This window comes from Aquarana catesbeiana, linkage group LG01 (genome assembly GCF_042186555.1).
Source record: "Aquarana catesbeiana isolate 2022-GZ linkage group LG01, ASM4218655v1, whole genome shotgun sequence".
NCBI lineage: Eukaryota > Metazoa > Chordata > Amphibia > Anura > Ranidae > Aquarana > Aquarana catesbeiana.
Window position 1 is genome coordinate 346,799,157 of NC_133324.1, and position 27,522 is coordinate 346,826,678.

The 27,522-nt window shown below is 44.9% G+C and overlaps 1 protein-coding gene across 1 annotated transcript; it reads right to left on the reverse strand.

Annotated features, from left to right (window-relative positions):
- Window positions 1-2,388: 2,388 nt before the first annotated feature.
- Window positions 2,389-14,801, reverse strand: LOC141118162 (uncharacterized). The gene is made up of 2 exons (XM_073610897.1): window positions 14,616-14,801; window positions 2,389-5,387 (listed from the first exon to the last, which is right to left on the reverse strand). Exons 1-2 carry the CDS (start codon window positions 14,799-14,801, stop codon window positions 3,039-3,041), a joined length of 2,535 nt encoding a protein of 844 aa, XP_073466998.1. The 3' UTR covers window positions 2,389-3,038.
- Window positions 14,802-27,522: the final 12,721 nt, after the last annotated feature.

Consider the following 27,522-nt stretch of genomic DNA (forward strand, 5'->3'; position numbering starts at 1 on the left):
GAGAACACAAGCATCACACATGGGAAAAAAAAGGGGCAAGGATAGATCGTTTTTCTCAGTGTGACCAAGAGGTGTCTGTGCTGTGCCATGCAGGAAACTGTAGGCATTCCAAGCCTTATTCACACAGGCATTCTAACATCCAGACATGGCTCACTGATTTCCACAGCAATGCAGCCATAAATTTGTGACCTGCGAGATTCCTTTAATGAGTGGGTGCTGCATTTAGGCTCCATTCACACCGATGCAGTTTGCTTTTGAGTGTTTCTGCAGTGCGATCTTATTTTGCTGCAATTTGCATTTTTTTAGTCGAAGGGAAATTTGTTGGGCAGATTAAAAAAAAAAAAAAAAACGCAAACTGCGGCAAAATCGCTGTAAAACACACAATATGCTTTTCTGCTGCTTCTCCATTGAACCAAAAAACAGCACCTGACCCTTTCCAAAAACACAGAGGCCCAAAAGGGCACGTCTGTCCCCCATACACTGCCAGCTAACCCCTAACCCTGTTACTTCTATGTCTTTGTGGCGTATACATTAGTAACACTGTAAACTTCTTTAATTATTCCTCCAATCTGGAGATGTTAGCGATGTACTGCACATACAGTATAGAAAGTCCAGTCATACCCAACTTCAGTTTTTTTTTTAATGCGCTCCTGATCTTGATTCTCACGCTCTTTAGCTCTTTCTGGTGGTCTCTTAAAGTGGACCTTTGCTAACTTTTGGTTGTTCCAATTTGCTCTTTTCCTCTGCAAATTGTACAGGCGAGGATGATGTTCCTCTATGCGAAAGGCTCCTGGGATACCCAAAAAATTAACCTCAGGGAGAGAGGGGGGGGGGGGGTGAGAGGAAATGAAGTTTAAGCTCAATCTGACTTTCATTCTGAATGGTCTCAAACTTTCTCTCTAGCGCTCTTACTCTGTTGCCTGGCTTGCTTGCTCTTTTCACCTGTTGGCTCTGTCCAGCTATCTGACTTTCCCTATTGATGACTACCATCTCCGCAAGTGTGTCTACATATGCAAAAATTAAGTAGTTCCGAGGTTATAAAAAATAGAGTGAACACCATTACTTAAATTTAAAGGCGTTTGTCAAATTATTCTTTTGTTATAAAATATCCGAAAATGTATACCATTGAGCATGATTTTGCCCACCCGGCTATTTACAGTTTCTGAGAACACTGGTTTGTGTTTGAGTGCGCTTGTGACTGTGTCAGTAGTCTAGTGTCCTGCGTGTGAAGGTTAGTAAGGTGTAAATCTGTACCACATAAGCATACGTATGGCTGAATGTCTGAACACAAGACAAATATTAGCAGGCTTTTTCTGTTTTTAATGACCACCAAAAGGGGCTGACTGTATTTTGCTGGCTTCTAACTAAACATGCCAGCTACTAGTTCCCAGTGAAATTTTTCCAGGTGTGGTTTAATGTCCAAAGTCTCAGCATAAGTGGTCTTTACCCACTTGACTTCCCCTTTACCACCAGGCCAATTTTTGTGATACGGCACTGCATTATATTAACTGACAATCGATGGTCGTGCAATGCTGTACATAAACAAAATGTCATTTTTTTTTTTTCCCCACAAATAGAGCTTTTTTTTGGCATTTGATCACCTCTGCGGTTTTGAGTTTTTGCGTTATAACAAAAAAAAAAAACAATTGTAAAAAATGTTTGTTTTTTTTTTTGCTATGAAACATATCCAATAAAAAAATATTGAAAAAAAAAAAATCTAATTTCTTCATCCATTTAGGCCAATATGCATTCTGCTACATGTTTTTGGTAAAAAAAATCCCAATAAGGGTATACTGATTGGTTTGCGCAAAAGTTATAGCGTCTATAAACTATGGGATTTTTTTAATGTTTTTTTTACTAGGAATGGGGGCGATCAGCGACTTACAGTGGGACTGCGATATTGTGGCAAACAGTCAAGACACTGACACCCTTTGGGGACCAGTGACACGAATACAGTTATCAATGCAAAAAAATATGCACTGTCACTGTACTGACACTGGCTAGAAAGGGGTTAACATCAAGGGCGACCAAAGTTAAATGTGTTCCTGACCAGTGCTTTACTACTGTGGGGGAGGCGCTTGTATTAGGAGAAGATATAGATCGGTGCCCCTGCTTAGCAGAGACACAGGATCTATAACTTCTGTAGTGACAGACCACCGTTCTGCCTGTGTACCGAAGCATCGGCGGGTGCCAGGGGAAATCAAGTCTGTCGTACCCGCCAATCAGCTCCCGCTGCGTCTAACCATAGTGGGAGCAGGCCGCCGGCGGTGCGCGTGCGTGCCCCAGAACCAAAACTGCAGGATCGCGTACTAGGTACGCAAACCTGTGCAGAAGACCCACCTTGCCACCGTATATATATACACACAGTATACGGTCGGCGAGAGGTTAAGTCAGCAAATAAATAATTACATTTTTAAAAAGCCAGAGCTGGCTGGGTGCAGGTAAAAGCTGGAACAAATAACCCCAAATCCCTTCATCCCAACAATAAAAACATTAAATTAAAAACATGGTGTACAAGAAGAAGGAATCAAAACCAAATTTTCATTTAGTAAATCACTCCCATTATTTCTTAGAAAGGCATATTTGTGTTTGACAAATTCAACAAAAAAAAAAAAAAAAAAAATTTACAGAGTTACACTGGCACCACTTTTTTGTTTTGTTTTGTTTAAATCACAACTTTTATACTTGCTAGTAAGTCTGTTACACAGTACTCTCCCACCTTTAAAATTGTAAAATTACAATTCTCAAAATAATGAAGAATTATGTGACAAAGAAGAGCACAAATGAAATGGAGAAACGTCAAAATAAAATGGATGTTTGTGTACAACTCATAAGGAAATCTCAAAGGCTTCAGTTCTGTGAAATGAGCAGCACAAAATGATATATCTTTTTTATTTACAATTTGTTGATACCTTGGTTGGTTCATTCTTCTTTTGTAGTTGCATTATATAAACATATTGGAAGTGGCATACTAAAAGCTGGTCAGGCAGATATGTCTGTTCTGAAAAACACTTGATTATTATGGCAAACCCAAGTGTTCAAAAGCCATGCACAAAATTATGTGCAATAGAGTCTATACACAGGCTGTCTAACCTAGTCTCATTTACATAGCATAGAGCTACATGATTTGACCGTGTCTCCACTGTCGTAAACTCCAGCAAAGTTTTGAGTCTCTGGAAAGTACAACAGACCTGGTCGCTCTCAGATGTGCTTACAGGAATTATCAGCAAGAGTTTCAGAAATTTACCCAACTCACTGAAAAACTCCTTCACTTCAGGACTAACAGACTTGTAAAGGCTAACAGCTTCAGACAAAGAAGTATAGCTGTTTTTGTGAGCAAACATTTCCAACTGTATCTTTAACATTCGAACATTAAACTCTGGGTATTTAGAGAGGATTCCCAGCTTTTCTCCAATAACAGTGTCAGATTCCCCTTTTCCAGCGCACAGAAGCACATCCTCCAGATGACAGTAATCAATAAAACCTTGTTGAAGGAACCTGTTATCGAGTTGAGAGATGACAGCATCAAGTAATTTAAAATACTCATCTCTGAAAAAATCCTCTTTTGGTATCGGAGCTTGATCTTCAGTGTCAGTATTCTGAGGATTTAGCTGTCTCTTTTGGGGAATGGAAACTGGTAAAATATTAAGCTTAGTAACAAAATCTTCTGCTTGTCTAAGGAAATCCAGCACTGATGCTTCTTGACGTAACCTAACCAAAATTTCTTTTACCAGTCTTACTTTCTTAAGGGAGCTTGACATAAGTCTGCTTTGTTCATCCAGATTTGAATTCAGAATGTTCAGAGACTCCATCAGTGACCTTGTGATGAACAAACTTACAAGAGTGTTCCCTTCAATAAATTCTCTCAACAATGCGTGAGCTCTGACCCCAGAAACCCCAGGGTGCGTTTGCATCTCCCTGAGCCCTTCTATGATTAAGCCATAGTGCTGAATAACAGTATTAACTACTTGTAGATTAACACACCATTTGGAAGAACATAAGTAGCGAGTTTGACAGACAGGACTCGGGGACACCTCTGCAAGTAAAAATCTGAATTTGGGCATTTGGCTGAATAACTTGCACAGATCATTTACAGAATACAATGCTTGCTGCAAAATTGGACTAGCGTGGCTACAATCTCTTGCCAAAGAACTGCTGCAAGGAGTTCCACAATGTACAAACATGGCTAAGGGCTGTTTCTGTTTCATTAGGACACGGGATTCCATATAGCAAAGGGAGGACGATGATCCCTCAAATGCAATTCCTCTTAAAAGATCAATTGGCAATGAATATCGGTCAAGAAGATCTAAGATGAGGTTTGCAGCAGATGTTCCAGTTTCCTCCATTGGGTCTACAAACCCAATAAATTCTTCTTGTGGATGCATCTCAGAATCCAAGTAACGCAAGGAAAGACTCAGCTGATTCGAATCGGAATTCTGAATGCAATCTACAATTACAGAGTAGTACATTGAGCCTTGGTTGACATCTTTTGCAATTACACCTATAATTTCCTGGCTCATTAGGCTGATTATTTCATGCTGAATTTCTGGACTAGTGAAATTCTGATTCGTCATGAGCCAATATCTGAACATCTCATTATCCTGACCCAAGAACTTTAGAAGCTCAAACAAACTCTCTTCAATTGATTCATGGTTTTGGAATGTGTGGCCTCGATGGATCAAAAATCGAACGGCAGCGATGAGTTTGTTCAGACAAATGGCTGGAATGGCCTGTCTAACTTTCCTTTGCTGTTCCAGAGCAGCTTCCCTTTTCTGATGCTGTAAAGCGTGCATCAATTTCCAGGTTGCAAACTCATGGCTCTTAGACTTTTGATGGGATCCAAATTTGTCCCGGGCCTTTTTCCAGTTAGAGAATCCTACAGCTGTAAACACAGAATCTCTCCTTCTTGTGGAACCCAGGAGACCCATAGTTTCTGCTTTTCCACAGGTAAAACAAAGAACACCTTTTAGCTGAGGGTTGTAATGAAGCCATGGGAAGTCTGTGTACCACGCACTCTGAAACCTTAACTTCCTGGTGCCAAAACACTGTGGGGGCACAAGCTCAGCTGAAGGCTGAAATGGTTTTTCTACATTAAAAAATGATGAATTATCATTTACTGGATAGTGCAATTCTGTGCTGGAATCAAAAACACCTTCTGCAAAGGAATTCGTGCTGATATCGGCAGCATTTGAATGGTTACTTGACTGAGTTGCGTCATCACTGTATAATCCAAAGCTGCTCAGCCATGCTTCTTCACCGCTGCCTGCCTCATCATCATCCTCTTTTATTTCTTTTTTAATAATGTCAGGGTTAATGGGGCAAAACCTTTTCCCTTCCGCATCTTCAAAATCTTCAGCTGGACGTTTCAATGCTGAAAAAGCAGCTTCCTGGAAAAAAAAAATATATATATATATATATATTATAATTATGTATGAACACTTTCAATTTACAGGGTTTAAAACATTTTGATTACTTTAAAATTAACTGAAAAACAGCTGACGTTTTATATTTTAGTACCTCTGTACAATAACAATTCTAGCAAAAAAAACAAAACACTGTATAAGCCCTGGTTCACACTGGTGTAATGTAATGCAATTTGACAGTTCAAAAAACACATGACAGGTTGCACCCCATTGCCGTTCAAACTGTTGCAACTCAAGCCGCAGCGACTCTGAAATAGGTTCCTGCACTAATTTTTGGGATTTCATTGCGACTTGCACAGACTTCTGTTAAATGAAGTCGCAGGTGCAAATCGCACTGCTCTGCAGCTTTAAAATTGCGCTGAAGTAGAAAAAGTGACTTTTTTTTCCTTTTATGGCTTTTTTTATGGCTTAGTTCAACCAATAGAAGGAAAAAAAAAAAAAAAAAAAAAACAAACCACACACATTAACCTATACCCACAGTTGATCCAGAGGAAGGCAAAAAACTCCAAAAGAGCATGATCCAAATTTTCTCCAGCGGGGGGGTTGTTTGGGGGTAATCCTTCTTGATACCCCAGGAGGCAATTGGATATTCCCTGGATTAAACTACTCCTGGTGTTATTACCTGTAAACATTCATTATTCTTTGTGATTTAAGGAAAGAATCCAGGCTCTTTTTAAACAATCTACTGAGCTGGCCAGAACTACTTCTTTAGGGAGTTTATTCCACATTGTCATAACTCTTACTGTGAAGAAGCCTTTCTGCATTTAGAGGTTAAATCTCCTTTCCTCCAGACGTAAAGAGTGCCCCCTTGTCCTCTCTGATGACCTGAAAGTGAATAACCCAACACCAAGTTCGCTATATGGACCCCTTATGTATTTATACACGTGGCTCATATCCCCTCTTAAAGAGGAGTTCCAGCCTGGGTGAAAAAAAAAAAAAAAAAAAAAAAAATGTAAAGTCAGCAGCTACAAATACTATAGCTGCTGACTTTTAATATAAAGAACACTTACCTGTCTAGGGAGCCAACGATGTCGGCATCCTTACTAAGGGAAACAGCCCCGCGGCTTCACAGCCTGTTTCCTACTGCGCATGCACGACTCACGCACCGCTTTCTGAATGGTCCCGTCTTCGACAGGAGGGCAAAAAAAAAAAAAAAAAACACAGTGGAAGTGACATATTTCGCCGCAGCGCCCTGAGACGGAAGTCCCGGCAAAAATAAGAAAAAAAATATATATCCAGAAATGAGGTGGGGGGCTAGGTTGGTGTGTGCTTACGTTCTCTGAGTTCAATTTTTGCCTGGAACTCCACTTTAATCTCCTCTTCTCAAGAGGGAATACATTCAGTTCCTCTAATCTTTCCTCATAGCTGAGCTCCTCCATGTCTCTTATCAGTTTGGTTGCCCTTTTCTGCACTTTCTCCAGTTCCCTCATATCCTTTTTGTGAACTGGTGCCCAAAACTGAACTGCATATTCTAAAAAGGAGGTATTAATAATGATTTGTACAGGGGCAAAATTAGGTCTCTCTGTCTCTGCAGTCTATACCTCTTTGCTCCTTTTAGAAACTGCTGGCATTGGATGCTATTATTAAAGTGGATGTAAAGACAATACATTTTTTACCTTAATGCATTCCCTGCATTAAGATAAAAAATGTCTCAATATTTGTATCACTCACCCTCTCCTAAGTACTTACCCAAGTCTTTACTCGATCCGGCGATGTGCCCGTCTCTAGTGGCTCCTTCCTCTCCCCCTGCATTCACAGGACACAGAAGCAGCAGCAGGAGGAGCCATTAGCTCCATGGGTAGCCTTTTTCTTTCTTAGACCATTTTGGTAGGTCCTGACCATTGCAGACCAGGAACATCCCACAAAAGCTGCAGTTTTGAAGTTGCCCTGACCTAGTCGTCTAGCCATTACAAATCCGTACACTTGTCCATTTTTTCTACTTTATGCACAGCATGTTTACTTGCTGATAAATTTATCCCACCTACTTTTAGATGCCGCTCCAATAAGATAATCAACATTATACACTTTAACTGTCACTGGTCATAATATTATGGCTTATTGGGTGTATGTATAATAAAGCAGATCGTCATCCTGGAAAACTTACCTCCTTTCTCCATATTTTTTTTTTTTTGTATTGAACAGGTTTTGGCACTGCACCCCCCCCAAGCTTGTTACACGCCTAGGCAAATGACGTGCACTGTGCTCCCAAGAGCATGGCAGTTTGGGACCCGAGTGGTGGCAAAATAGAAAAGGATCTCAGCAGGACAATGCTATGGAGGCTCTCAAAATGTATACAGTTAGGACTGCAGATAATACTGAGATGACTTGTTGTGGCCTCTGAAGCTTACGCATGTATTTGCAAATGTGGCAAACTAAACCCCTGGTTTTAATGTGAACTGTCAGATAGGACAATTTAGTTTCTTGCAGGCTGGCAAGTTGAGCTGGGAATTTTTCTTTGTTTTTGTTTGACATGTGTCACTGTTATAAATGCTCTTTGCTTTTAAGGCCAGTTATAGTTTGGGGCAGTTGCCATTTGTATCTTAATTGTCCAACCCCAGTAAGCACACACAAAAAAAAAAAAAAAAAAAAAAAAAAAACATACAACTGGGGAAAAAAAGGAAAGCACTGCAGCACACGCTGGTGCCTGTGAGCCTTGAGAAACCTCACTGTTTGCAGCAAAATCAGAGTAAGAAATTTCAGTACAGGAGAAGATTCTGTTCAACTAGGCAAGACTGCAGGAAGTTAAATTCATTTTTTTTCCCAAATGCTTGTAATTGCAAAAACAGTTAGGGTTCATTAAAGTGGAAGTAGGGTCAAAGCTCTTTTGGTGCTACTTCTGTGGGTCACAGGATTGCACTTAGTTCTGCACTGCTTTGAACCGTATTCAGCTGGCAGCAGGCTAAAGTCTGCTGTCAGCTGACATCACTGAGCAGGTCTAGGCTCTGGGGAGATCCCGACTTTCATGTCAGGATTTATCCAGATGCCTGAATGGCACCTAACTCAGCGAGCCACTGATATTAAGAGCCAGATGCTCCCTTGCCCTCCAAAGCCCAGTGCTCCGGTCAGTGCTGGAGGGCAGAGCAGAAAGTTGGTGACTGAGTCACCAGCTCTGTGCAGACTGAATACCTAGAACTGAGCGGTCAGTGGTCTTTGATCGCTCAGTTCTTGGTCTTAGAGGCAGCAGGGGACAGAAGCTGCACCCACCTAGGTGAGTATGATCGTTTGCTTTTTTTTAATCCTGAACCTCTCTTTTAACACTCACCTTGCACCCTGAGTGATCCGCAGTCAACTGTTTCTCACAGAGAGTCTGACAGGCAGAGAGGAGGCATTATTCCCTACTCACTGCCCGTTTTGATCCCTAAAGTCCTGCTCTGTTGCATTGTTGCTCTGTATGCATTGCCTATTCTCTTGGATTCACATGGAACTTTAGTCAGAAAATTAAGCTCTGCTAGATCACCTAAAGCTGGCCCCTTATGCAGGTATAGCTATGCAAAATATTAAAAATAAGTGCCTATACTGTTTAAAATCCAGAAATACACGGTCTCACCCTGCTCTGCACACTCTCAGTTACTCTATTGTTAGGCACTGCTGAATTTGTAGAGGGTAATCTGCTGACAGCCTTAAAGTGGAATTAAATCTCCTATTCTTTACAGCCAAGGAAGCTGCTTATGTTTGATCTGCAACTGCTATGGTGCTGCACATGTGATCAGTTATGACACCAGTCACTTCCAGTACTTTGAGGTCCTCTGTGGTTAGATGCAAGATGAGCAACAGCAATCCCAAATGCTAGGCGGATGCAGCCCACCTCAGATGGGGTAATCCAAAGTAAAGCTACAAAAACAAACAGACAAGAAGGTGCACGCACTTAGTGCAGGGCTGGACAAACCCCAGGGCGACCAGAAACTGCACCCTGGCGCCTTGGCTGCCACCAGCCCACTCACTGCAACTCCCGATGCCCCAGACATGCAGTGCTATGATATTTAACATTGACTGCCGTTCCTCCTCCACACATGGCACTTGCCGGAGCCACTGAGTGTGTGAAACTGATGAGAGACCAGAATTGAACTTGATGTCGTGGGTGGACGGGACCCAGCAGCTTTCAAACACCAGCCAATGGGATCTGGGCGGGCCATTACGTGTATGTGGTCACGCCCCTTTTCTTAAGCAGCTCAATCATTGGCTGGTGTTTGATAGCTGCTGGGCCCTGCCCACCCCGACATTAAGCTCAATTCTGACAGCTCCTCTGTTACTTGTCAGTTGCACACACAGTTACACTCTGCGTGTGAAACCTGCCAGTGCCAATCGGTGCCACCTGCCAGTGCCAACCAGTGCCCCCTGCCACCGCCAACCAGTGCCACGTGCCAAAAGTGCCACCTGCCAGTTCCAAACCAGTGTCACCTGCCAATGCCGCTGCCAATCTGTGCCAGCCAGCGCCACCTGCCAGTGCCATCTCAGTTCCAAACCAGTGCCACGTGCCAACCAGTGCCACCTGCCATCTGTCCGTTTCAAAGCAGTGCCACCAACCAGTGCCACCCAGTGCCATCTGTTGCCAGCCTTACTCTTTCTGGCCAGCCCATAACCCTGATGTAACAGTGTTACATTGGAGTTATTGACTGGGTGCTCCGTTGTGAGTTAGGGGACGAAAATTACTGGCCTTACCCCGGGAGCTGACAATCCATACCACTCAAAAAAAAAAAAAAAAAACTGGCTCCTAACTTTTTGAACTGGCTCCTAGATTCAAAGCAAATTTGTCAAGCCCTGACCTAGTGCATTACCGAAAACATTTATTTAGTGATATAAAACTGCTACAAATGAACTCACAAAGTAGCAACTGGTAAAAGCCAATGAACCACAAGATGCCATGCAGTGCAAACGTACGTACTCCAATTACATCCCAGGGATGTGGAGCTGATGCATTTTGGGGGTGCACCCCCTTCCTCAGAGCTAGGCTAGTTACCCTACCAGCCATTTGACAGTTTGGTTGAGGATACAAGCAAAAGGTGACAGCAACCCCAGCTTTCCAGGAATGTAACCGTTTATGAAACTGTTAAAAATCGATGAGAGTTTAGTTCTGCTTTATGATTTACTCCTGTTCAGGGGCTCTGGGCTTCAGCAAAAATGGCAGCCTCCAGCAAGGAGAAGCAGGAGCAATGCTGAATGCAATTTACAGCACACACTGAACAAATTTCAAATTCAAAATTATGTCTAAAAAGTGGCACACTTGTATAAAAATTGTACACATACAAGTAGTATCCTTTACAGAACAAGGGAGACACTAAGTCCCAAACAATCTTGCCACTGCTCCCCATGTAGTCTTGTCTTTGGGGGGGGCCCCACATGACTGACTGACTGACTGACTGACTGACTGACTGACTGACTATCTTTTCCCTTGTACATCTATTACATGCATACCCTGCTGCACACTCCTAGAGCTTATACATTTTGACTCCATATTTAGCACGCTTGCTGGGGAGAAACTGTTTGAATGCAAGGCAGCCAAAAATTATTATTGAGGGACTCATCTACGCATACTGTACATCTTGTTGGGGCATATACAAGTCTGCAATTTTTTGATGGAAGTGATTTGCAAGGGGCCGAATTTTGTGGAGCCAATCATATCCAGGGTCACCCTGAGGACGACAGAGTTCATTGTTAAAATGCATAAATCCCATTATATTCTAGTATTTCCCCCTGGCCATGGCAGCAGAAAACACGGGCATATGATGAATCGGGTCTGTTGACCAATATGACTAAAGCTCATTCCTTTTAAGTAATGCCCATGTTGAGGGTTAGGCCCAAAAAAAAGTTTGAAATCCGGAAACTGTAATACATTTCCATTCAAATTATTTGGCAAGGAATGAATTTGGGTTGGCCACGATATATTTCCACAATCGTGTGATGCAGATTTTCAGAGAAAAACAGCTCAAAAAAAAAAATCAAGGGGAGTTAAGTTTGCTGTTTCCACCTCAATTCCGGGTTGAATGGGGAACGTACGGGGGTTGTAGAATCTCTGGGCTGCCAATCAGGATTTGTAAGCACATCAGGAAGGGCACTATGGGCCTGTGTTCGAATTCTTCGTGGCTGCGGGACACCAACTTGTGCTAGCCACCACAACAGATTAGACTGCACTTATAAGACTCGCTGCGTCACCATATGATTATGCAGCACTGGTATGTAAAAGATCAGGATGTACTAGGCCTCTGGTGCTCGCCAGTTCACCAAAAGTTAGAGCAGCTTTAGTACTAGCACTATGCTGCATACGAGAATCATCATGCAATTGTAGCACCTCAGCAACCTGGGCACGGGGTAAGGTATGCCTGACCTTAGCAGGGACCACTACTCCATCGTCTGAGCACCACTGCTCTCTACAGGTTCGTATACTGAGCCCGATTCTGACAGTGAGGCCTCCCCATCACTCATCTGACATGAGCTATGAGTAAGCACTTGGTGTAAGTGCGAAACGCGTCAGCTATTCTTGTACCACCCCACAGTCGTGTTTTGTGTACCCCATGATCCTATATTTTGAATAAAAGACGGATTTATCCATTCCGGTGTGCAGCTGTCCAGGTCTTGTTCTCTTCTACTCATCTGACATGCTCAGAATCTTGTAGGCCTCTTCATCTGATGAAGTCACGTGATCGGTGACGTCACGCGTAGGGACGGAATAGGCACTCTACACTGATCAAGGTTAACGAGCTGCCGCTCGTAGGAGATAGACACTGTTTTTTATGTTGAAATGTGAGTACACCTTGATGTTTTTTAATAAAGCTTAATCCTGCTTAAACATACTACACTATCTGGCACCCCTTTGTCCTTTATTACCGGTTTCACCTATACCGAGGCACAAAGACAGAGATAGAGATAGGACCCGCAGTAAAGACAACATCCACCAGTATTTGCTTCTTTGCGGTTTTCCCATTACCGCTAGGTAAGGGGACACTGCTTACTTTTGTGTGATTCATGAACGAAGAGGATACACACTTGTCTCACTTCAGGCACTTCACTTCATTTGTTTTGAGCACATTGGACTTCTTTATTGTTTTTTTAAGAAGATATTACAACATTGTATCCTGTGCTTGTTTTTTCACTTATGCACACAGTTGCATGTTGTTTGGACTTTTTTATATTGTCAGACTTTATTTGATTTATCTATTGCTGTGACACCATTTGATTGCGATGTGATTGGAGTATCTATGTCACATATCACTATGCACTTTTTATGCGTTTTTTGCACGTTTACACAGGAAGCTTTATATATGACTGTGTTTGCACATTGATTTATATCCTTTTGCACAAATTATTATATTGTGGGTCTTAAGCTTATTTGTTATATTTTGTACACGCATTTATCCATCAATATTTACACGAGTAGATTTATTTATACTGAACGTTTACAGATAGAATTTATTTATTGCAGTATTTTGCACATAGATTGTGTTTGCACAGCCCGTTAGGGTAATAGCACTTGCGCATTCAGTTGGGATGACTTTACAGTGGTCTTTACTACTACCACAATATATATCATTTTGCTGTTGGCAGCTTCCTATTTATACCTTAGCATTTACTTTATACTGTTACCTTTAGCAGCAACTTTTTTCATCTCTCTTGGATAGCGCAGCACTCACCCTCACCTTTCTATGTGGCGGGTAAACTGACGCTATCTAGGATTGACACAAATGCCGTGTACACACGACCGGACTTTTCGACATCAAAGGTCCGACGGAACAAATCCGTCGGACAATTTGATTGTGTGTGGGCTTTATCGGACCTTTTCTGTCTAAAAATCTGACGGACCTTAGAAATAGAACAAGTTTCAAATCTTTCCGACGGACTCGATTCCAATCGAAAAATACGTTTGTCTGTATGCTAGTCCGACGGACAAAAAAGACGCAAGGGCAGCTATTGGCTATGAACTTCCTTATTCTGGTCTGGTCGTACGTCATCACATTCGAAACGATTGGACTTTGGTGGGATCGTGTGTAGGCAAGTCCGTTTCGCTGGAACTCCGTTGAAAAGTCCTTTGGAGTTCAGTCCGACGAGAAATCCGCAGCATAAGCTGGGTTCACACTATTGCGTGGTTCCCCCGCATCCAGTTTGCAATAGCAGGAGATTTTGACCACCTTCTCTAAAAAAAATTTGGGCTGAAATCAGACCTGAAACGATGAATGGGGATGCACCGGACCCCTGCTGTGAGCTGCATGCAAAGATAGTGTGAATCCAGCCTAATACAGTGATCAGAAGAAAAAAAAAAAAAACCTGCACACTGTACCAATGACACTGACATGGATGTAAAGGAGTTAATGGTGCCTATGTGATTAGTGTCAGTGTAGTGCTTGTAACTCACAGTATGATGCTCTCACTTCTCACGCTGGAACCGAAAAGGGAGAGAAGGAGCAGACGACATCATTTCCTGTGCCTGTGTTTTGTACACACAGGCACATGCTGTTCCACGATTCGCCAAAACCAAACAGTCCAAAAATCATTGGCCTGGATCTGGTAACAGATCGTGATGAATCGAATCACGGCACCCCTGGGCGTGCGCTCCCGGTTTGGGAGCATGAATCACACATACATACACACACATATATAATTGGGCGCACAGCTGCCACCCTGTAGCAGTAAATGTGCTATAGGGCGGTCAGCAACTGGTTAATGTGGAATGTATGTCCCTTGCTACAAGTTGTTATGGGTAGACATCCACTTTAAATGGATCAGGATATGTGAGCTGTACTTCCTGCCAAACAATGGAGGGGGATCATTTTTGTCACAAAGCATTGTAGGGTGGGCAAATAACAGTAGTAAAAATGTGGCCCAAATCTTCCCAAGTGTAAACTATCCCCTAGAAAGCTTAAAAAGAAATGTGTGCGACCCCCACCCAATAACATGAGAATACATACAACGTGGCTTCGTTTCTGGACATTCCCAACCATGGTACATTAGTGTTCAGTACTGGAAATACAAAACCTTCCTCTCCACTAGTTCCACATGCATTGAGAGGACACACAAACAGCAGCTTGAGGAAGCCTCTCCCTCTGCAGTGACACTTCTACACACTGGAAGGTACACAGCAAGCACGAGTCCATGTAAACACAGCTCAGCCGGGCGGTATAAGTAGATGAGCAGCCACAGTACGAGCCCTGTGCATATGTGAAGCACCTTCCCGACCACACCATCATTAATAATGTGACTTACCGAGGTGCCAGCCTCCATATCTTCTCCCACATCGAACTCCAACCATCGAACCGTCCTAGAGCGCCAGCACTCAGCGCTCCGCAGGAAGCGGAACTCGCCCGCAGAGGTACTTCCGGTGTTAGCAGGCGCATGTTGCCGTGGTGACGGTGACAGAGGCGTTTGGCTGTATGTGGATTGGTACGTCATACTGCGTGGTAGAGAAAGCACGCTGTGTCCCTGAACGGGCTCTGCTCTCACTCAGCTCCTGACCAGCCCGCTTATGTACTCTGTGATCATTATAATAAAGACATATGTTGATGACAAACATGGAATGGTTAGTTTGTTAGTGCATTCTGCCACATGATGCCAGGAACACGGCCAACTTGGGCTGGGCAGATAACGACAAGCTGTTTTTGTTCTGCATGTTAGATCCAAATAACAACAGGATCCATTATTAAAACAGAAGTGGTGGGGGTGACTGTCGTAATCTGCAAGTAGGCACAGCAGAGGTGCAAGAATAATGGGGTACAATCCATACCTCCCAACATTTTGAGATGGGAATGAGGGACACCTATCGGCAAAAGTATGCAGGCATAGGACACACCCCCTGCCACGCCCCCTTAAAGGAGAATTGTACAAAAAAACAAGATTGGTTAAACCCACAAATGCTTTTTTACCACCACGATTCCTTTGTATTGGCTTTTGGAATTTACAAATGCAGCAATTTAGAAATCAGATGAAAGGTTTAGTGCTGGAAAACACTTTTTGATAGATAAAAAGTGCATTTTATATACAACTATATAGATCAGACCAAAATGAGGAGAAATGAGGGACAGAGGGACATTGCTCCAAATCAGGGACAGTTGGGATCTATGTACACCTATCTCCTTCTGTGCTGTCCTTCAGCAATGCTGTGTCCCAAGTACCTGTCACTGCCGTGTCCCCCACATTTGCCAATTCTTTTGGATCCAACAGTGATCATCTTTAAAGTAGAACTATAGTTAAAACTTTTTTTTTTTATTTTGGATAGGGCAACCCCTGTTGGTTCAGTTTTTGCCACCTGTGTCCCATTTCGGAGATTTACTAGTAAGCTGCTTGCTGTGGGGGCACTCAACAGGATGGAGAGGCCTGGAGCTCCAGCCAGGGACCCGAATAGAGGAGGATCCAGGCTGCTCTGTGCAAAACCAACTGCACAGAGCAGGTAATTATAATATGTTTGTTATTTTAGTTTGCGCAAACCAATCAATATACGCCTATTGCGATTTTTTTTTACCAAAAATATGTAGAAGAATATATATCGACCTGAATTGATGAATAAATTTGTTTTTTTATATATTTTTTTTTGGATAGGTATTATAGTAAAAAGCAAAAAAAAATGTTTTTCTTTTTCAAAATTGTTGCTCTTTGTTTGTTTATAGCGTAAAAAATAAAAACCGTAGAGGTGATTAAATACCATCAAAAGAAAGCTCTGTTTGTGGGGAAAAAAGGACGTCAATTTTATTTGGGTACAACGTCGCACGATCGCGCAATTGTCAGGAAAAACGACCCAGTGCCATATCGCAAAAAATGGCCTGGTCATTAAGGGGGCAAATCCTTCCAGTTCTTAAGTGGTTAACTGGTAATTGTGCGATCATGCAACACTGTATGCAAGCTAAATTTATTTAAAAAATTACACACAAATAGAGCTTTCTTTTGGTGGTATTTGATCACCTCTGGGGTTTTTATTTTTTATTATATAAACGAGAAAAGACCAAACATTTTGAAAAAAAAAAAACAATATTCTTCAGTTTCTGCTACAAAACATATTAAATAAAAAAATTCTAAAATCATATGTCTTTACCACCATTACTTGTATAAATACCGTATTTATCGGCGTATAACACGCACTTTTTTCCCCTTAAAATCAGGGGAAAGTCGCAGGTGCGTGTTATACGCCGATCCCGAACTGCACAACTCAAAAATCGCCGACCGCGATTTGAAAATGGCGCCGCCGGCGCCGAAATACACAGAGCCGTTCCTCGGCTCTTTCTGGCGGCTCTCGTTCATTTTCGGCTCCACTCGTAGTCCCGAGCGGAGCAATCCGAACCTACTCGGCTAGGTTCGGATAGCTCCGCTCGGGACTACGAGTGGAGCCGAAAGTGAAAGAGAGCCGCCGGAAAGAGCCGCGGTCGGCGATTTTGAAGACAGGGGATCGAAGGCTGCACTGGGGGAGGCTGCACTGGGGAAGGCTGCACTGGGGAAGGCTGCACTGGGGAAGGCTGCACTGACATGGCTGCACTGACGAGGCTGCATGGCTGCACTGACAAGGCTGCACTGACATGGCTGCACTGACATGGCTGCACTGACATGGCTGCACTGACAAGGCTGCACTGAGAAGGCTGCAATGATGGGCATTTAAATGTAAGTTTTTTTCCCTTCAACTTCCCTCCTAAAAGTTTTTTTTCCTTAAAATTCCCTCCTAAATTGGGGTGCGTGTTATACGCCGGTGCGTGTTATACGCCGATAAATACGGTAAGTAAATACAAATTCCAGTATATACAGTATATCATAGTTTTTAGTCTCTATAGCTTTCATACAAACCAATCAAAATACACTTATTGAGATTTATTTATTTTTTTTTTTTTACTAAAGACATAAAGCGGAATACATTTTGGCCAAAATATATGAAGATGTATAATGATTATAGGCAATGCATACTAGCACATTATGCCATTGCCTTGCAGGAGATTTTTTCTCCAAAAAATCATCCAATCATCATTTTGTCTCCAAAAAATCATCCATACGTATCTGCTACTTAAAGTGGTTGTAAACCTCTGACATGAAATATGAACAAAGCATATCCCTCTATAGCAGGGATATGCAATTAGCAGACCTCCAGCTGTTGCAAAACTACAAGTCCCATCGTGCCTCTGCCTCTGGGTGTCATGCTTGTGGCTGTCAGAGTCTTGCTAGGCCTCATGGGACTTGTAGTTCTGCAACAGCTGGAGGTCTGCTCATTGCATATCCCTGCTCTATGGTGTGTACATGTCTCAATTAACCCCTTCCTGCTGGCCACCTCCCAGCCCTTTAAGGGTTCTAAGCGCCCAGAGGCAAGCATTCAGGTCATGTAACCGCTGTGATTGGCTGTCACATCGGTTACATGATCGGAAAGCTCCCGATTTCTGGTATGCATCGGGAGCTTTCCAGTAACCACTGGCTAATGTGCTTGGAGTGCACCGTCAGCGTGGTAAGTGATTTACACAGGGCAGCTGTTTGGCGTAAAAGGCCCACATGCCAAGATATGTGTGCGGCTGGTGTGAAGAGGCCAAGAGCACTAATGCCGCGTACACACGGTCGGACTTTTCGTCTACAAAAGTCCAACGGACGCCGACGGACTAAAGCTGGCTGGTAATCCGATCGTGTGTGGGCTTCTCCGGACTTTCAGCAGACTTTTTCAGCCTCAAATCCGACGGACTTTAGATTTGAAACATGCTTCAAATCTTTACGTCGTAACTACGACGGACCCCGAAATCCGCTCGTCTGTGTGCTAGTCCGACGGACAAAAACCCATGCTAGGGCAGCTATTGGCTACTGGCTATGAACTTCCTTATTTTAGTCCGGTGTACGTCATCACGTACGAATCCGTCGGACTTTTGTGTGGTCGTGTGTAGGCAAGTCCGTTCGTTAGAAAGTCTGCTGCAAGTCCGCCGAAAGTCCGCAGGAAGTCTGTCGGACAGGCTGTCGGACTTTTGTAGACGAAAAGTCCGACCGTGTGTACGCGGCATAAGTGTCATTTCTGTCTGATGCCTCATTCCTCTGCTATCAGCAGGGAGGTGGCAAACCCATTTCAGGGTGGTGGCGCTGATCCCCCCCCCCACCACCACCACCACCAATTTAACACAACTAAAAGCAGATCAAATCCAGTCTAGTGGAATCAGTATACAGAGGTTTACTTCTTTTGAGAGATATTAAAGGAACACTCTAACCACCAGTGATTTTGAAGTGGTCAGTGAAATGCAGCCTGATCAGTGCCCATTAGGGATGAGCTTCGAGTTCGAGTCGAACTCATGTTCGACTCGAACATTGGCTGTTCGCAAGTTCACCGAACAGCGAACAATTTGGGGTGTTCGCGGCAAATTCGAATGCCGCGGAACACCCTTTAAAAGTCTATGGGAGAAATCAAAAGTGCTAATTTTAAAGGCTAATATGCAAGTTATTGTCATAAAAAGTGTTTGGAGACCTGGGTCCTGCCCCAGGGGACATGGATCAATGCAAAAAAAAGTTTTAAAAACGGCCGTTTTTTCAGGAGCAGTGATTTTAATAATACTTAAAGTCAATCAATAAAAGTGTAATATCCCTTTAAATTTCGTACCTGGGGGGTGTCTATAGTGTGCCTGTAAAGGGGCGCATGTTTCCTGTGTTTAGAACAGTCTGACAGCAAAATGACATTTTGAAGGAAAAAACTCATTTAAAACTACCCGCGGCTATTGCATTGCCGACAATACACATAGAAGTTCATTGATAAAAACGGCATGGGAATTCCCCAAAGGGGAACCCCGAACCAAAATTAAAAAAAAAAAATGACGTGGGGGTCCCCCTAAATTCCATACCAGGCCCTTCAGGTCTGGTATGGATATTAAGGGGAACCCCGGCCAAAATTTAAAAAAAAAAATGACGTGGGGTTCCCCCTAAATTCCATACCAGACCCTTCAGGTCTGGTATGGATTTTAAGGGGAACCCCGCGCCAAAAAAAAAAAAAAAAAACGGCGTGGGGTCCCCCCAAAAATCAATACCAGACCCTTATCCGAGCACGCAACCTGGCAGGCCGCAGGAAAAGAGGGGGGGACAAGAGTGCGGCCCCCCCTCCCTCCTGAACCGTACCAGGCCACATGCCCTCAACATTGGGAGGGTGCTTTGGGGTAGCCCCCCAAAACACCTTGTCCCCATGTTGATGAGGACAAGGGCCTCATCCCCACAACCCTGGCCGGTGGTTGTGGGGGTCTGCGGGCGGGGGGCTTATCGGAATCTGGAAGCCCCCTTTAACAAGGTGACCCCCAGATCCCGGCCCCCCCCTGTGTGAAATGGTAAGGGGGTACATAAGTACCCCTACCATTTCACGAAAAAAGTGTCAAAAATGTTAAAAATGACAAGAGACAGTTTTTGACAATTCCTTTATTTAAATGCTTCTTCTTTCTTCTATCTTCCTTCATCTTCTGGTTCTTCTGGCTCTTCTGGTTCTTCTGGTTCTTCCTCCGGCGTTCTCGTCCAGCATCTCCTCCGCGGCGTCTTCTGTCTTCTTCTCCTCGGGCCGCTCCGCACCCATGGCATGGGGGGGAGGCTCCCGCTCTTCTCTTCTTCTCTTCTTCTTTTCTTCTTTTCTTCTTTTCTTCTCTTCTTCTCTTCTTCGTCATTTTCTTCTCCGGGCCGCTCCGCAATCCATGCTGGCATGGAGGGAGGCTCCCGCTGTGTGACGGCGCTCCTCGTCTGACAGTTCTTAAATAACGGGGGGGCGGGGCCACCCGGTGACCCCGCCCCCCTCTGACGCACGGTGACTTGACGGGACTTCCCTGTGGCATTCCCCGTGACGTCACAGGGAAGTCCCGTCAAGTCACCGTGCGTCAGAGGGGGGCGGGGTCACCGGGTGGCCCCGCCCCCCCGTTATTTAAGAACTGTCAGACGAGGAGCGCCGTCACACAGCGGGAGCCTCCCTCCATGCCAGCATGGATTGCGGAGCGGCCCGGAGAAGAAAATGAAGAAGAAGAGAAGAAGAGAAGAAAAGAAGAAAAGAAGAAAAGAAGAAGAGAAGAAGAGAAGAGCGGGAGCCTCCCCCCCATGCCATGGGTGCGGAGCGGCCCGAGGAGAAGAAGACAGAAGACGCCGCGGAGGAGATGCTGGACGAGAACGCCGGAGGAAGAACCAGAAGAACCAGAAGAGCCAGAAGAACCAGAAGATGAAGGAAGATAGAAGAAAGAAGAAGCATTTAAATAAAGGAATTGTCAAAAACTGTCTCTTGTCATTTTTAACATTTTTGACACTTTTTTCGTGAAATGGTAGGCCCTTACCATTTCACACAGGGGGGGGGCCGGGATCTGGGGGTCACCTTGTTAAAGGGGGCTTCCAGATTCCGATAAGCCCCCCGCCCGCAGACCCCCACAACCACCGGCCAGGGTTGTGGGGATGAGGCCCTTCTCCTCATCAACATGGGGACAAGGTGTTTTGGGGGGCTACCCCAAAGCACCCTCCCAATGTTGAGGGCATGTGGCCTGGTACGGTTCAGGAGGGAGGGGGGGCCGCACTCTCGTCCCCCCCTCTTTTCCTGCGGCCTGCCAGGTTGCGTGCTCGGATAAGGGTCTGGTATGGATTTTAGGGGGAACCCCACGTCATTTTTTTTTTAAAATTTTGGCCGGGGTTCCCCTTAATATCCATACCAGACCTGAAGGGCCTGGTATGGAATTTAGGGGGACCCCCACGTCATTTTTTTTTTTAATTTTGGTTCGGGGTTCCCCTTTGGGGAATTCCCATGCCGTTTTTATCAATGAACTTCTATGTGTATTGTCGGCAATGCAATAGCCGCGGGTAGTTTTTTCCTTCAAAATGTCATTTTGCTGTCAGACTGTTCTAAACACAGGAAACATGCGCCCCTTTACAGGCACACTATAGACACCCCCCAGGTACGAAATTTAAAGGGATATTACACTTTTATTGTTTGACTTTAAGCATTATTAAAATCACTGCTCCTGAAAAAACGGCCGTTTTTAAAACTTTTTTTTGCATTGATCCATGTCCCCTGGGGCAGGACCCAGGTCCCCAAACACTTTTTATGACAATAACTTGCATATAAGCCTTGAAAATTAGCACTTTTGATTATTCATGTTCGTGTCCCATAGACTTTAACGGTGTTCGCATGTTCGAACAAACTTTTTTCCTGTTCGCATGTTCTGGTGCGAACCGAACAGGGGGGTGTTCGGCTCATCCCTAGTGCCCATGGAATGCAGCCTTACCAGTGCCAATGAAATGCAGCCTGATCAGTGCCCATGAAATGCAGCCTTACCAGTGCCCATAAAATGCAACCTGATCAGTGCCAATGGAATGCAGCCTTACCAGTGCCCATAAAATGCAGCCTGATCAGTGCCAATGGAATGCAGCCTTACTAGTGCCAATGAAATGCGGCCTAATCAGTGCCAATGAAATGCAGCCTTACCAGTGCCAATGAAATGCAGCCTGATCAGTGCCAATGAAATGCAGCCTGATCAGTGCCAATGAAATGCAGCCTGGTCAGTGCCAATGAAATGCAGCCTTACCAGCCTGATCAGTCCCAATGAATTGCAGCCTTACCAGTGCCAATAAAATGCAGCCTGATCACACAGAGCTCTGTCACAGACCTTTGATTCAAATATCCCGGAGGCCATTGTAACAAAGTCCCGCCTCCTATGATACACGTCACAATTATTCAATGGTCTGGCATTGAAACAGTGTTCCGTCTATCACGGAGGTGGGACTTTGTTACAGCCCTCCTCCTCACACAGACTGGTCTTCCCTGGCGAGGACGCCATCACATCTGGTCGCCGAGCGGGTTCCCTTGGCTGCAGACACACTACTGGTGCTGGCAGACAGTTGCAGACTGAGTTGCACAGTCCGACTCACTCACTCTGTCTGTCACAGCCATGGCATGATCCGGGAATCAGGGATGGATGAGGATCTGCCGCCGCGTGGCCGCATGGAATATGGCTGCGGCGGCCGCTTGGGTTGTCTTCTGTCTGTGGCTGAGTGACAGGCTCACCTGGAATATTACCTGGCACTCGCAGGTGTCAGGGAGCCGCAGTCAAATGCGGGAGACTCCCACACCTTGTGGGTGACTTGGGATGTCTGTGAATCACTTCTGACAAGTTTTCCTGACACCAAGAGAAAAAAGGTGACAGGGGTGGGAGCTCTAGCTGACTGACAGCCTCAGCTCTGTTCCTGTGTGCTGTGTGGAGTTGGGCATGTCTCTTCCCTTCAATCAGCTCTCAGAGCTCTCCTCACTGAGCTTTCCGCCCCCTTTTTACAGAACTCTCATCTTAGACAAGCTTTATAATTCAGCACTTTGAATGGATGTAGAGAAGAGAAGATTGCGGATAGACATATAAAACGTATGTAAGAGGATTTGTTTCATCTCTATGTATCACCTGCGGCCAGTCACGGCACTGGGTATATGTAAGAGTCCTTTCACACTGGGGCGGGGGCGGCGTTTTACCGTCGGTATGCGGTTTTACCCCCCCGCTAGCGGCCGAGAAAGGGTTAAATACCACCGCAAAGCACCTCTGCAGAGGCGCTTTGCCGGTGGTATAGGCGCGCTGTCCCATTGATTTCAATGGGCAGGAGCGGTGAAGGAGCGGTATACACTCCGCCCCTTCACCGCTCCGAAGATGCTGCTGGCAGGACTTTTTTTACCGTCCTGCCAGCGCATCGCTCCAGTGTGAAAGCCCTCGGGGCTTTCACACTGGAATGAAAGCAGCGGCACTTTCGGGTCGATTTGCAGGCACTATTATTAGCGCAATAGCGCCTGCAAACCGCCCCAGTGTGAAAGGGCTCTAAGGGATTACAACCTCTTTAATGACCCTGGGATCCCTTTTTCTTGAGATGGTTTCTCACTGTGTTTTTTTGCCTCCTTGTAATGTCCTCAGGGAGCTCTAGAATGTCACATTTCCCCCTCACTTCAGTTTGTTTGGAATGAGCACTGTACGTTAAAAGCTCTGCTCTATGCACCCTACAGATCCAATAGTCGATAGTAAATGGTCCCTAATACATCTCTGGAGTGAATAGGAGAGGGTGGCTGCATTCCTACATACAGTGGGATGATGGAAACTGAATATAGCCACCAGCTAACAGAAAGTCAGAGCACAGCAGCAAAACAGAAGGAATTTGGAGTTTTGGAGTGCACGTTAGTTGTGGTCGTGTGCACTGCTCTATGCACAGTATAAATCACATAGTCCCTAGTCCATCTCAAAAGTGAGAAGAAAGGGTGATTACATTCCTACATACAGTGGGACAATGGAGAATGAATGGAGCCACCCTCTAACAGGAAGCTGGATCACAGTAACAAAAAAAGTTTGGAAATCTGGAATTTGGAGGAGGCTGAGAGCAATAGGACTTTAACAAATTAAGAATACATACTTGAATAGATTTTTTTTTTAAACATAGTGCCACTTTAACCACTTGACGACCGCCTCACGCCGATTTACGTCGGCAAGGTGGCACGGACAGGCAAAATCACGTACATGTACGTGATTTGCCTTCCGCGGGTGATCGGACCCCCCCCCGGTGCCCGAGGCGGTCCTCTTTTCTCCCACGGCGATCGGAGATGAGGGGGAGGCCATCCGTTCGTGGCCCCCCCCTCGCGATCGCCGCCGGCCAATGAGAACATTCCTTTGCTGCTGTATGCTAAACAGCAGCAAAGGAAATTATGTCATCTCTCCTCGGCTCGGTAATTTCCGTTCCGGCCCGAGGAGAGAAGACAAGTGAGTGAGTGCACAACACTACACACACACAGTAGAACATGCCAGGCATACAAAACACCCCGATCCCCCCCCGATCCCCCCCCAATCACCCCCCCCCCTGTCACAAACTGACACCAGCAGTTTTTTTTTTTTTTTCTGATTACTGCATTGGTGTCAGTTTGTGACAGTTACAGTGTTGGGACAGTTAGTATTACCCCCCTGTAGGTCTAGGATACCCCCCTAACCCCCCCTAATAAAGTTTTAACCCCTTGATCACCCCCTGTCACCAGTGTCACTAAGCGATCATTTTTCTGATCGCTGTATTAGTGTCGCTGGTGACGCTAGTTAGTGAGGTAAATATTTAGGTTCGCCGTCAGCGTTTTATAGCGACAGGGACCCCCATATACTATCTAATAAATGTTTTAACCCCTTGATTGCCCCCTAGTTAACCCTTTCACCACTGATCACCGTATAACTGTTACGGGTGACGCTGGTTAGTTTGTTTATTTTTTATAGTGTCAGGGCACCCGCCGTTTATTACCGAATAAAGGTTTAGCCCCCCGGTCGCCCGGCGGTGATATGCGTCGCCCCAGGCAGCGTCAGATTAGCGCCAGTACTGCTAACACCCACGCACGCAGCATACGCCTCCCTTAGTGGTATAGTATCTGAACGGATCAATATCTGATCTGATCAGATCTATACTAGTGTCCCCAGCAGTTTAGGGTTCCCAAAAACGCAGTGTTAGTGGGATCAGCCCAGATACCTGCTAGCACCTGCGTTTTGTCCCTCCGCCCGGCCCACCCAAGTGCAGTATCGATCGATCACTGTCACTTACAAAACACTAAACGCATAACTGCAGCGTTCGCAGAGTCAGGCCTGATCCCTGCGATCGCTAACAGTTTTTTTGGTAGCATTTTGGTGAGCTGGCAAGCACCAGCCCCAGGCTGCGCCAGATTAGCGCCAGTACCACTGACACCCACGCACGTACCATACACCTCCCTTAGTGGTATAGTATCTGAACGGATCAATATCTGGTCCGATCAGATCTATACTGGCGTCCCCAGCAGTTTAGGGTTCCCAAAAACGCAGTGTTAGCGGGATCAGCCCAGATACCTGCTAGCACCTGCGTTGTGCCCCTCCGCCCGGCCCAGCCCAGCCCAGTCCACCCAAGTGCAGTATCGATCGATCACTGTCACTTACAAGGCACTAAACGCATAACTGCAGCGTTCGCAGAGTCAGGCCTGATCCCTGCGATCGCTAACAGTTTTTTTGGTAGCATTTTGGTGAACTAGCAAGCACCGGCCCCAGGCAGCGTCAGGTTAGCGCCAGTACCACTAACACCCACGCACGCAGCATACGCCTCCTTTAGTGGTATAGTATCTGAACGGATCAATATCTGATCCAATCAGATCTATACTAGCGTCCCCAGCAGTTTAGGGTTCCCAAAAACGCAGTGTTAGCGGGATCAGCCCAGATACCTGCTAGCACCTGCGTTTTGCCCCTCCGCCCGGCCCAGCCCAGCCCACCCAAGTGCAGTATCGATCGATCACTGTCACTTACAAAACACTAAACGCATAACTGCAGCGTTTGCAGAGTCAGGCCTGATCCCTGCGATCGCTAACAGTTTTTTTGGAAGCTTTTTATTGAACTGGCAAGCACCAGCGGCCTAGTACACCCCGGTCGTAGTCAAACCAGCGCTGCAGTAACACTTGGTGACGTGGCGAGTCCCATAAGTGCAGTTCAAGCTGGTGAGGTGGCAAGCACAAGTAGTGTCCCGCTGCCACCAAAAAGACAAACACAGGCCCGTCATGCCCATAGTGCCCTTCCTGCTGCATTCGCCAATCCTAATTGGGAACACACCGCTTCTGCAGCGCCCGTACTTCCCCCATTCACATCCCCAACCAAATGCAGTCGGCTGCATGAGAGGCATTTTTATGTCCTCCCGAGTACCCCTATCCAACGAACCCCCCCAAAAAGATGTCGTGTCTGCAGCAAGCGCGGATATAGGCGTGACACCCGCTATTATTGTCCCTCCTGTCCTGACAATCCTGGTCTTTGCATTGGTGAATGTTTTGAACGCTACCATGCACTAGTTGAGTATTAGCGTAGGGTACAGCATTCCACAGACTAGGCACACTTTCACAGGGTCTCCCAAGATGCCATCGCATTTTGAGAGACCCGAACCTGGAACCGGTTACAGTTATAAAAGTTAGTTACAAAAAAAGTGTAAAAAAATATATATATATAAAATAAAAAAAAATAGTTGTCGTTTTATTGTTCTCTCTCTCTCTATTCTCTCTCTCTATTGTTCTGCTCTTTTTTTACTGTATTCTATTCTGCAATGTTTTATTGTTATTGTTATTGTTATTATGTTTTATCATGTTTGTTTTTCAGGTATGTAATTATTTATACTTTACTGTTTACTGTGCTTTATTGTTAACCATTGTTAACCATTTTTTTGTCTTCAGGTACGCCATTCACGACTTTGAATGGTTATACCAGAATGATGCCTGCAGGTTTAGGTATCATCTTGGTATCATTCTTTTCAGCCAGCGGTCGGCTTTCATGTAAAAGCAATCCTAGTGGCTAATTAGCCTCTAGACTGCTTTTACAAGCCGTGGGAGGGAATGCCCCCCCCCCCACACCGTCTTCCGTGTTTTTCTCTGGCTCTCCTGTCCCAACAGGGAACCTGAGAATGCAGCCGGTGATTCAGCCAGCTGACCATAGAGCTGATCAGAGACCAGAGTGGCTCCAAACATCTCTATGGCCTAAGAAACCGGAAGCTACGATCATTTTATGACTTAGATTTCGCCGGATGTAAATAGCGCCATTGGGAAATTGGGGAAGCATTTTATCACACCGATCTTGGTGTCATCAGATGCTTTGAGGGAAGAGGAGAGATCTAGGGTCTAATAGACCCCAATTTTTTCAAAAAAGAGTACCTGTCACTACCTATTGCTATCATAGGGGATATTTGCATTCCCCGAGATAACAATAAAAATGATTAAAAAAAAAAAAATGAAAGGAACAGTTTAAAAATAAGATAAAAAAGCAAAAAAATAATAAAGAAAAAAAAAAAAAAAAAAAAAAGCACCCCTGTCGCCCCCTGCTCTCGCGCTAAGGCGAACGCAAACGGCGGTCTGTCGTCAAACGTAAACAGCAATTGCACCATGCATGTGAGGTATCGCCGCGAAGGTCAGATCGAGGGCAGTAATTTTTGCAGTAGACCTCCTCTGTAAATCTAAAGTGGTAACCTGTAAAGGCTTTTAAAGGCTTTTAAAAATGCACTTATTTTGTTGCCACTGCACGTTTGTGCGCAATTTTAAAGCATGTCATGTTTGGTATCCATGTACTCGGCCTAAGATCATCTTTTTTATTTCATCAAACATTTGGGCAATATAGTGTGTTTTAGTGCATTAAAATTTTAAAAAGTGTGTTTTTTCCCCAAAAAATGCGTTTGAAAAATCGCTGCG

What these genes read in the sequence shown, in the direction of transcription:
- LOC141118162 (XM_073610897.1), bottom strand. Translation starts at nt 14,801, where the DNA reads ATGACGTACCAATCCACATACAGCCAAACGCCTCTGTCACCGTCACCA. An exon ending in ATATGGAGGCTGGCACCTCG is followed by an intron (nt 5,388 to 14,615) that starts GTAAGTCACATT and finishes TTTTTTTTCCAG; the next exon opens with GAAGCTGCTTTTTCAGCATT.